The sequence below is a fragment of the Hyalella azteca genome, unplaced genomic scaffold (assembly GCF_000764305.2).
Source record: "Hyalella azteca isolate HAZT.00-mixed unplaced genomic scaffold, Hazt_2.0.2 contig6811, whole genome shotgun sequence".
Lineage (NCBI taxonomy): Eukaryota > Metazoa > Arthropoda > Malacostraca > Amphipoda > Hyalellidae > Hyalella > Hyalella azteca.
The window spans coordinates 588,305-600,450 of record NW_025936959.1 but is presented as its reverse complement, the minus strand read 5'-3'; the positions used below and the strand labels follow the sequence as shown (position 1 = coordinate 600,450).

Genomic DNA, 12,146 nt, shown 5'->3' with positions numbered 1-12,146 from the left:
CTTGTTCTTTGCTGCAAAATGTTGTTGTGAACTAGTAGCATTTTATGAAGAATGAAGGCCACATGGCAATTCAGACTCCAGAGTATTAGGGGTGATCACAGCCTCACAGCTCGTAATTAGACAGCAGCGAGCACGATTGCATAGGCGTTTCCTTGTTAAAAGGCGTCACGCAGAATAAAGCCTGGCCGGAACTAAAGTTAAAATGATTTCTACATTTTCAACTGTGTTGTCTAACTCAAGCGATTCATATGAATTTTCAGGATCATGAACGACCGAGCTTCAATCTATGGAGTTTTTCCGTAAAACGAATCAATGACGGCTATGAAAAATAATAAATGTTAATTCGCTCACAAGTAAAAAAATAATAAATGTTTGCAACAGTTATTTTATAAATTCAAATATCTTTCAATTAAAGTCAATGAGTTTCTGAATCGAAACATTGACTAAGACAAATATTGGCTTGGTTTCTGGAGGGATAAAAGTCGTGACCGAAACTGCGTAGCGCAAACTAAAAACATATTCCGTCTTTCAACAAAAATAATTCGAAATTTGGTGTAATACCTTTAACTTTTCAGACCCATACAACTGAAAACCGCTTCTAAAATATGCACAGAAGATAATGAGCACATATAAACAAAGTATCAGTAAACAATAACCTTACTTTTCCCATTTACACAAGTACCGACCTTACACAACGACACCCTACACTATACTGTCTTAAGGTTTCTCACAGTGTCCAGGTCACGTTCGATCAACTCTAAACCTCAAATGCAAATCTAAATGTAATCTCTGTCTGCTCCCTAACCTGGCTACTGGCATCCTAAGTATGACGTCAGAGCTGAAGAGTAGAGTGAAGGTCTATCAGAATGACGGAGTTTGTTGCGATTACAGAATCGATTTGTTCTCATTCCTGGGAAACAAAGCTTGGGTACAGACAAAGATGAATAATATCATTCCTTCGACGTTCTTTTGTCTTTGGCAAAACATATGAACGCGATGATGGCGTTGTAATGAATTATCGATAAAAATTCGAATTTTTATGAAGTTTATACAGTTTTAAGGGTTTCTAGGTGACACAAACAGATACGAATTTTGACTAATAATGGAAATCTCAGCACAAATTATGTGGATAGGAGGCCGATTGCGTGCAGTCTGTAAGATGACCACGATATACAGTCGCATGTCACTGGGGATGCAAGTCCAGGAATATCAGCCTCAAGGTTAGCATAAAATTAAAAAACACTTAACTTTATAGCAGGTTGAAGTTCATTAGAAGATCTGAAAACTATTGTATTTGCTCATGTCGTGATCTCATGAGTGATTAAAGGCTCTAAGGTGCATTTTAAAAGTTCCCTCGAATTAATCCCTAATGGTGTGCATACTCCTTATCGACTGATTTTCAATAAAATTAAATTGGCTACTGTTAAGGAAAAAATAAGGATCAAATATTTACCGTGAAGAAAAAATGTGTCCACAAAAGTCCCTATCATTCTTCCAGAAACACTTTTGCATGCAAAATACGTCCTTGCAAACTTCCTAGCGATGGGCCCTCAAATCGATGGAAACAAATTACATGTGCAGGCCAACTCGCCTGCGAGGCATGTTTGGCTACAATACTGAATAAAAAGTTTGAGGTTGTTTAGCAGCGAACAATTCTTGTCATTGACAAATTATCTCTGTATAATCACCATAGGTGCTTCTCCTAACGACAGCCCATTTGTTAACGTAACTTTCAAGGCTTCGTAACAAATGTATGGGTCGTAAGCCGCAAGGTTACGACATGAGTTAAGGTCGTCATGAGTCATTACGGCACTACGCTTTGTGGCGAACTTTTGTGTGACAATGAGGAAGTCTACGTAACAAATGATGATTTCGGACTCAGTGTAATGATGAATCCGGGATACTTATCATCACAAGAGCAACTAGAACATGCAAGGTATGCATATTAATTGTATTAAGTGATCAACCGACCATGGATATTGTTTTTTCATCAAGAAAAGATACTTTAGAGGAACGCATACATAACGTGAAAAATTAGTGTGCAAGGAAAAATATCATTCAATAGTGTGCAGTCAGATCTGTTCAGGTTGTGAGGGGGGGGGGTGAGATTTCTGGTATAGATACATTAACTAGTACGTTAATATATCAATTCATTTTTTATCGAGATTGCATTTAATGACGTGATGCCTACCCTTGTTTTGTTACTGCGCAGCACAAATGAAATATTTCATCGCATGGGACACTTTAGTATTAAAAATATAAATAAAGCAGTCAAGTTTTTCACTTCAACTTCTCCACTTACATTTTTATCATTTTAACCAGTTGATTTATAGCCTCCATGTTTTATAAATACCACATTCTAAAAATTTTACATCTGTAGATAAACATTTCAGCAATAAACAAATAACATACGAATGTAATATTATTTCATGATCGTTAAGTTATTATTGCACGTTGACATTTATCATTAGACAATAATTATTGTGTTATTTTATAATAAATAAGCTAGTATTATAAATAACTCCTAGCCTCGCGGCCTTGACCTACAACAGCGATGTCGTGACGCTGGTAACGCAGCCGTCACTCGTCGTGCGCGTCACACCGGCCGCCGAAACACGCGTCGTTCAATTTATACTATACGATAAGACACTTTAAATGCTTTATTTCGTCATTAATATGATATTGTTATAATGGATTCTCGTACTACTATGGTGGTCACCAATTAAAAACCTTAACAGTTGACAGTAACTTTAAAAGTGATCAATATTTGTGAATTATGTTACACGATCTGCCTTATTTTCTATTATATAGATGGAACGGATTAAATTTTCAATGTGCCTCAAGACAGAATGAATTCAGCTTAATTTATATATGTGCGATAGAAATATTTTTGTTTTACGATTAAATTTGTAGATAAAAATTATATAATAAAAATATTTAATTTACTGAGCCAAATTGTTTGGTTTCGTCTTGAAACTTGCTGCCAAAGACTGCGTAGGTTTGCAGGAAAAAGTAATTGAAATGTTAATGTGTTCAACCGTAGAGTTATTTTTGTAATTTCTGAAGGCATAGCGGATACATTTCAGAAAAATAGGCATTATACAAGGCCAACACAAAAATCAAGTAAAAATATCTCATGTACGAATAACAACTCAGAGTTCACATGACTATTAAATTCACAGTCATTAAACTTGAACCTTGCAATGTACATTTAAGAACTCATTCAAAAAGCTGGATGCAATTCGTCCTCTTTTATTGACCCTATTTAACGATGCACAATGGCGGTGTGCTTCTCGTCATCAGCGGCCACTCACCCGTGGCCCAGTGGATGGCCGTATGCTTCTCGTCATCAGCTGCCACTCACCCGTGGCCCAGTGGATGGCCGTGTGCTTCTCGTCATCAGCGGCCACTCACCCGTGGCCCAGTGGATGGCCGTATGCTTCTCGTCATCAGCTGCCACTCACCCGTGGCCCAGTGGATGGCCGTGTGCTTCTCGTCATCGAGAGCGTTGATGTCAGCGCCCCTGGTGAGCAGGTATTTGGCCACGACTCTGTTGCCGGCGATCGTGGCCAAGTGGAGGGGCGTGTGACCATCTTCTTCTCGTGCTGACAACAACCGAGGATCTGCCGCCACCACCTTGCAAATAAGAAACTTAAAGTTAGTTAAGGATAAAATTACTTAACTTGTAACAATACAAAAAACGCAGCCGTGATATTTTTCTGTAAAAATATAAAAATTGATCAAAGTTTGAACTTTTAATGGAAAGATGCATTTGAAATGCATTTAAAAACTGTAAGAGACATGCCCCGTTCGAGAAAGATGTTTATTTCACTTCTTATGCCTCAAATCTCTATTCACATCATGTTAAAATAATCAGAATAAATTGTTTAAACGTTGTGTTTTTTTCACTCTAGGAAACCATAAAATGAATCAAATGTATTCTGATTGATCAAGCGGAGAAATGAAAATAACTAGAGAATTCAGTGTTTTATAGTTCTGAACATCGTGAGATTAACACTGCAATTGCATTTGAACTATGCTCGAAATTTAGGAGATTTTTAAAAATGATTATGAGGAACTTGTCGAGGTATAATGTTTTCTGAAGAAAGTCGTTGGTGCAAAAATATCAAACTGCTGCGCTTCAAGTATGATTTTTGGGGATCGACATAGTGAATTAATGCGCATGAAGGATCCCCATAAATTTTAAAATAATTTTAGCGATCTGTACAATTTGAACCACTATATATAGTATAGCATATAATTCAACTAAGTTCGAGGTTTCAAAAATCAAAATCAGTTCCCGAAATGTGATTTGGATTTATAACGGAATCGATAGCCAACTAAAGATTCAATTTAGTTGCTGCTAGAATTTACAGTAAATAAATAAGTATTTTTATGCACGCAAAGAAGTATGCAAGTCAGTGCTTTAAGAGTCATTGTTCCCATGAAAAGTCTTGCCCAGAAAACCTAACAGTAAATAATTTTGGTATTGCTTCATAGAGTAGAAATTTATTGTTCAAGTGCGACTTGGAGCATTCAAAAGCAGGTAAGCATTTTGCTGAAATTCAATGATTGACTCGTTTCCCATTCTTCATCTGACAAATTTCCAAGCAATCGACTAATGGTGCTATTCAAGGCAGCGGAAATTGGTCAATAAGAGCAGTAAAACTCCTACCATTAAAACCCTGGGTACGAAATTACAGTGCCACAAGTTCACTAATAGTCTCCTAAGGTCATGTAAATTCACGACTTCTTCACGTAACTCGGCATCTTGTTCGGCCTTCCTTCACCGTCCCAAATATAGATCCCAATGGGCTTGCTTGAGGCCGACTACTTGCTATTTATAGCCACCACTTATTATGGTGCAGCCATGTATGTTTTGTACTCTATATAATTTATATTAATTATCATGATTTGAAGGCTTGGGGTATTGTAAAATAAATTCCACGGCATTAATCGCGAGAAATTACTTTATTTACTGCCATTTCACGATCAATTTTCTCGTTTTACTTGTTTAATGATAACCCTACCATTTAAATTTTTTTTGGCCAAATCACGATTAATTTTCTTGTTTTACATGTCTTATTATAATTCTAACACATTTAAAAATTTTTTTATAGACGCTATACATTCCTGCAGGCATATGAAGTTTATATAACGTTAAAAACAACGTTGAAAACGTTATTTGAATGAAATCAACGCGTGCTCAACGTTTTCGTCCACATCATTTATTCTACGATCTCTAGCGTGACGGTCAGAGCGAAGGTCACGTTGCGTGCCTGCAATCCTCGGGACTTGAGAGGCTCACGCTACTCTTCGTCTTGTCCGTGCATCGTCTAGCAGATGTATGAGTAATTTGCGTGATGCAAACGAGAGCTCTCCTTGTGTTTACGCTACAACGGAAGAAGGCCTTGGATTCATGAAAAGATTACCTCTTGACTATGCTCAGAAAAAAGAATGGGTCATAATGTCCAAATAGTAACAATCATTTATTTCCCACGGCATGAGAAGAGAGCGGACGTAGCACGGTAAGCCTCTTCTAGGCCAAACTTTGTCAGGACTACCCAGAAATGTAATAAAGTGCATCAGTATTTGGACACAATGAGTTTTCAAAGTGGATGGCTCCGAGCCATACCAGTACTTAGGTATTGTATTCACGATTGTCTAGTGAAATTATCCGATACATCATGTAAATGGCGTAGCCTGAAATTATCCGTTATAAACTTATAGTAGTCAACGATGAACAAAGGCAAAATAAATTCGGACTCTATGCATCTCGCCTTCTTGAATTTTAGCCTCTTTAGTTCTTGCATTTTGCCTTTATAGCCACTTGCCTTTTCTTCGCATTTGTAAAGGACCTGACGTGATTAATTCTCTTGTGACTAAGTAAATGACATAACTACTTTAACCTAAATTGGATTAGAGTTTTACGAAGGAAACAAATTGTAGAATAACTCTTCAAATATAATTCTTTCAGCAATTAGTAGCAAAAGCAATCGTTGTTAACAATCAAACCGATGCAGTCACAATGCAGAATCAACGTAAAATATGTAAAGAATTGTAGAGAAAAAGCAGATATCCCCGTTAGATCATTACCACTTATTTACAGTGAACTTTGCCAGTCCGAGCCACACGGTTGTGGCACCAGTCGAAGCTATTCAATTATTTCTACATGACGCGCTCTACTTCTCGAGTTTTCAGCGGCTACAGATCAATGAGATTTTTTCTGACGCCAGACATGCGAACATTGCTTCGAAGAGGTCCAGCTTCAGCAGATATATAAGCATATGTCCTTTTACCCGAGCTCAGAGTAACTAAGTTACCTATAACGAATGGCGAGAGAATTGGGTAAACTTATTTAAGAAGTCGGCCAGACGATGCAATGAGAGTCTTGAATACAAACTAAATTCTTGGTTATCTAACCAATTTATCCTTTGTAAAAGGCATTAGGAGTTGGTGAGAATACGGCAAAGAAGAGAAAATAGACAAAATTAAGAGAGATTGGAGAATAGAATAACGTGAAGTAGAAAGCGTGAAAGAAAAAAAGGTCATAAAGAATTATAGAAAGAGAGGTATATGGAAGGTTCTAGAAAGAGTGAGGAAGGGTGCAGAGAGATACATAGAAAGAGAGGTAGAGAGAGCGCGAGAAAGAGTGAGTGGTAACACTCGATACATGTCAAGCATTGAGACGTACCTGATCGATGCAGGCGAGTGTGGGGTTGTCTGTGCAGTAATGTAGCGCTGTTTTGCCGGTACGGTCACGGTCGTGCACCATGCTCGGCTGTAATGATCAATGAGAGAGAGAGATAGAGAGCAGGTGCAGTTGCATTCCTTGGTAGTTTGTTTCTGTCGTATGACTGAGACTCATCACGATAAGCAACTTGAGTGCTACGCCACGAACGTGTATAACACGTTATGCTGCACCGCAGGCAAGAAAATTTCGTCCTACTTTAGGGAAGTGACTCCTGCGATCTGCCAGAATCTCATTACAGTAATGCTCGAGTTCAAAATTACCCAAATTAAGTGCTATTTTAGGTCATTTCCAGCTTAGGAATAATAATAATTCACAACTGAAATATTACTTCATTGCACGGACAGAAACTCTCTGTTATAGAGATACAAAAAAAATTTCAAGGCATTTCGATTGAGCTTATTTACATGTAAAATCAGTCGAATAATTTAGTTAACACGTTGACTACGAAGTGGTACATATGCGTACCACGAAATGCATTTCTCCAGGACGTATTGGTACATAATTCAGGTTGCCTAAAATTGGCCAAATCCGAGAACAAAAAAGGCCAAAAAAGGCCTATAACTCAAAATATAATATTTTTTTGTAAGTTCCACAATGAAAATTCCATTCATTTTCTTTTTGCAGTATTTCAAATTTAATTAGGAAGTACCCCTATCATAAATTTTAGCCGGCCAACGCAATTGAGAAAAACTAAATCACGGAATTTGTCCGGAAAAACTGACCGTCTGGCAACCCTGTTTAAAAACAGTACAAAAAATGAAATAATAGTAATACAAGAGAAGCAATCGTAGTCAACATGTTAAAATATTGGTATAATATAAAGCATGGAAATACTTCCTACTATATTGTAACTTGTTGGCATGAGTCAAAGAAATTTTAAATATTATTTTTCGAGTTCATTGAAAATTTGAGGAGGAAGAGGTTGTAAGAATATGTCAGCTAGAAATCATAATATTACAATTAGAGAGATTTACAACTATGATTAATTATAAGCAAAGATCCTGGCCAAATGTCCTATGAAGTAATCTTGTTGTTACGAACTGCTACCGCTATGCATATCATTTCTTCTTATATCTGTTATAATATTGAAGAATAATTTTAATCTTATGTACGATAAAAGTGCAAATCATTTTTTATCTACGGAGCCTTATTTCTAAATTCTTTTTTTACGAGAAGTTACTGGTCTACTTTTTGTCATCAAGTTGATTTTTTTGCTTGATTTAAATGTCCATTTGATTGTTCAACTTGCATTTGCAGCAATCAACGATTGGATTTTTAACTGTTGTGAAACGCTTGATTTACATATATAAACATTGTAGGTTATCAAGTTGGACATAATTTTGTAAGGGGTTTCAAACTTCGAAAAGTGTGCCCATTTGTGGGCTATTTGGTACCATTGACACCTTTATCTGGAGTATCTGCCGTACAGTTCTCTCATGACCCTCCTGACAGCCTACCTTCATCTGGAGTATCTGCCGTACAGTTCTCTCATGGCCCTCCTGACAGCCTACCTTCATCTGGAGTATCTGCCGTACAGTTCTCTCATGACCCTCCTGACAGTCTACCTTCATCTGGAGTATCTGCCGTACAGTTCTCTCACTGTCTCTTATACACATCTAGATGTGTATAAGAGACAGCATCTGGAGTATCTGCCGTACAGTTCTCTCATGACCCTCCTGACAGTTTACCTTCATCTGGAGTATCTGCCGTACAGTTCTCTCATGACCCTCCTGACAGGCCGTCATGAGAGGAGTCACTCCTCCGGCCCCTGTCCTCAGGTCGAGGACCTCCTGCTGCTCCTGCTGGCCTCTGCCCGCTGCTCTGCGCTGCTCGTTTGCCCGCGCCACTGCCGCCGTCATCTCGTCCGAATTCTGTGATCAAAATGGCTCATTAGATTTATAATATTCATTTATAAAACATGAATGACATATGTTTCTTCATGATAGCGTACTGCTATTAGTACTGCCAGAACAGGTTAAGGACATTAAATCTAGTTTTAATTTATATCTCTTCAAACAGCTATTTTTGAAACGGTTACTACTCGCACGTTGAGTTCGTTACTAATATTTGCATTAAAATTGGACAAGAAGCTTTCGACACTCGGAAACCCGTCTCGCGTTGATGAACGCTTGTTCCCGAGAAAAGTAATTCTTCATGGTAATGGTGGTTGGTGGATGACTCTTCGAAGCTTGTTTTCAATGGTCGCAATACCTAAGAGCAAGCCTACCCTGCCTTGATCACAATGTTTCCGCACGAACCCTTTTTACGGTAGCAGGCTACGTTTTGACATCACGAACTCTTTTTTACGGGAACCATGTATGATTTGACACCACAAGCTCTTCCGTACGGGAGCAGGGCTTACCTGCTCCATTAATCTTTCGTAAATACTTTGTTGCAAGAACGGAGACTGAAGAAAAAGGGCACTTGACGCGAGAACTGATGATGAACCATCGGCGCTTCTTTTTAGGGTTCGTCGCATCCCAACCTACCCCGTCCGTCCGGCAGTTGCACGAAGGTTCAACAGCAAAGGCTGGTTGAATGGAACTCGGTTCGCACCGCTGCCATACTCTATCCAAGGTTCAAGCAAAGTGTTGCGGACCAAACGCTGTCCGATTGCTCTTTCATCGACGCCTGCTATATCTCATCGCTGATCAAGAGAGTATAAAAGAAAGCTCTACAACCTTTACCAAGATTCTGTTAATATCGTTGGAAAATCAGTTTGTGTTGCAACAAGTATTAAGATCCTGTTTTCATTATAAATGCAATGTTCCAAATGTTAACAGTATTTCCATTTTATATCCGTTTTCCAGGTAGACGCTGCAATCGATTTTTATTAATATTTTAGCTGTGCGATGTTTTTGTACAAATTTTCAGACTTTCACAGCATTTATTGCTCTGTTCGACTTCTGTTTTCGGTGCTCAATTTCTTAGTCAGTCTTCTCTAATATAACTGACAAATCAACATCAGTCGTCTTCGTATGGCCGTAAGCAGGTCATGTATATGAAATATTCAGTCATGTATATGAAATGTATCTCAATAATTTATGCTGCTTGAGTTGCGCAAAATATTCTCTATTTCGTCTATGGGATATCTTTTTATTTACAAAAAAATTCATTATAAGAAAAATTCCCAATTTTCAAGTGTGCATCAAAAGATGCTAAATAAGCACATTTAAGGCCGACGACTGACATTGTTAAGGGGCCAGTACCAACTGGGCGTAACGCGAGACTTTATCCTATCCGCAATAACCTAACCACGGTTCGTCACACATCTAGCAGATCAACACACTAACCGACAGGAGAATAAGGACAATCAATGCGTAACTTTCAATCGACAACGGCGATAAGATAAACAGAGCGTTTGTGAGTTGAAGCGAAGTCAAGACTTCTGATCAAGACACCGAAGTCTCTCTGTACGGGATAAAACTATTACTGACACTAAACGTACACAATGGGTCATGCCTAAAACTAAATCATAAAAACTAAGAAGACCTTTTCACACCTATAGCTATACGGGTTGACATCACACTAATATATTACAGGTCAGAATGACCACAATATTGGTCCAATTTAAAAATATCAAATTATCCCGTGTACAGTACACACCTGTACCGTATGGTGCCGCAGTTCAAATGATCCTATAGAGCTACTACTATTCCGCAATACAGAGTGCATCCGGCAACATCGCACGGAAGTCTAAAGCCATTTGATTAAAAAAATGATCAATATAAAAGCCATCTATAGAAGTTGCATTTCCCTCCTCTACAACATTATCGGGTTTGAAAATGATCAAGAGTACAAACGTTGCATTATAAAGAACCATCGAGTTCTACTTGCCCTTTGACCGCGTATTCAAGTATCGACGAACTGATCCTCCGCTCGTTCCTGGAGGCCGGAAGCTCCGGCGTGAGGGAAAAATGCGAGCAGAAAATAGAATGGCACGCGCGTATGATCGATAAGGCCACAGACAGATTATACGGTACGATAAGAATACTCTCTCAGAAATGGCACTTTCGTTGTGCTTGATTACTTTTCCATGCAAGTAAGAACTTTTTAATATAATATTAAATGCAAAACTCAAGCAGAAATATATTAGCTTGTTGATACCCCGTATAAGTAAGCATTTTGCAGGAGTAAACACTAAAACAATCCGATAACAACGAAGAGCTCGCATGAGCAGTGGCTAATAGTGCCGGCTACCTCCTTACCTGTTATTTATTTTCATACATTACTTCCACTGCAATATCAGGAACTTTCCGTGTTGTTTAGAGCGTCGATTTAATCGTATGTCTACTGATGAACTGACCGTTGTCGATACTGGATGAACTGACCGTTGTCGATACTGGATGAACTGACCGTTGTCGATACTGCATGAACTGACCGTTGTCGATTCTGGATGAACTGACCGTTGTCGATCCTGGATGAACTGACCGTTGTCGATACTGGATGAACTGACCGTTGTCGATACTGGATGAACTGACCGTGTGCTTCGAAATAAGTGAGACACTCACCGCAAATTGCGGTACAGCGTGAAGAGGCTCCGGTGGATATGATGCTTCGAGTTCATTCATTTCTATTTTTAAATTATTATAGTTTCACTAGCAAATTTTGAACCATACACAACTATAGTTGTGTTTGGCAATAAATTTCATCCTAGTTCCGATCAAATAATACGTTTTGGGCATTCAATGTCAACAGCTTAATCAATAAAGTTTCGTTGTTTTGGTCATCTTCCAAATTACCCTCACACGATTAAAACTTGCTATATATATTCAATTAAGCTAAATCTCCTACACGGATCAAGTCATAGAATATCGAACTACATTAAACTGCATTTATTTTTATACGTGATGATAACTGTACATAAAATTTAAAAGTATTAATTTCATCTTAATCATGAAATTTACATTCCGAAACGCATTTACTAAAGAGCGCAAATTTTAGGTTTTTAACGCTCAGCGAATAATTAGATCGGAGCCAACGACGGCCTAATTACTAAAATTATATTATTTGAATAAATGGATGAAATTTCAGTGTATTTAGACATTAATTCGAAAAATTCAAAAATTTTGCAACATTGCAACAAAATTGATAACAGTTACTTATTGTTATTATTGCACCATGGCAAAGTCAATTAAATTAGGTCAATTTGAAATAGGTTATTGCACTGATTGCACTTTTCTGCTCGCATTTATCTAAAGTCAGCAAAACTGTCATTTCAGTTGGCATCGCATAAAAGATTTATAATATATTATAAATATTCATATTTATATAAGATGATATATTTATATAAAATAATATATATAAATATATATATATTAAATATTATATAAAATATATATTATAATATATTTTGTAAATATTTAGATTTATAATATATTTTCATCTTTCT

At 37.6% G+C, this 12,146-nt stretch overlaps 1 protein-coding gene across 1 annotated transcript in view; it reads right to left on the bottom strand.

Moving 5' to 3' along the window:
- LOC108677227 (ankyrin repeat domain-containing protein 26) overlaps positions 1-11,610 on the bottom strand; it is a 41,205-nt gene extending 29,595 nt beyond the window's left edge. The window contains exons 1-4 of the mRNA XM_047881007.1: positions 11,266-11,610; positions 8,443-8,625; positions 6,695-6,781; positions 3,465-3,636 (exon numbers count right to left, since the gene is read on the bottom strand). Of these exons, the coding sequence (XP_047736963.1) occupies positions 3,465-3,636; positions 6,695-6,781; positions 8,443-8,625; positions 11,266-11,325 (502 nt within the window). The 5' untranslated portion in view covers positions 11,326-11,610. The remainder of the gene's footprint in view (positions 1-3,464; positions 3,637-6,694; positions 6,782-8,442; positions 8,626-11,265) is intronic.
- Positions 11,611-12,146: the final 536 nt, after the last annotated feature.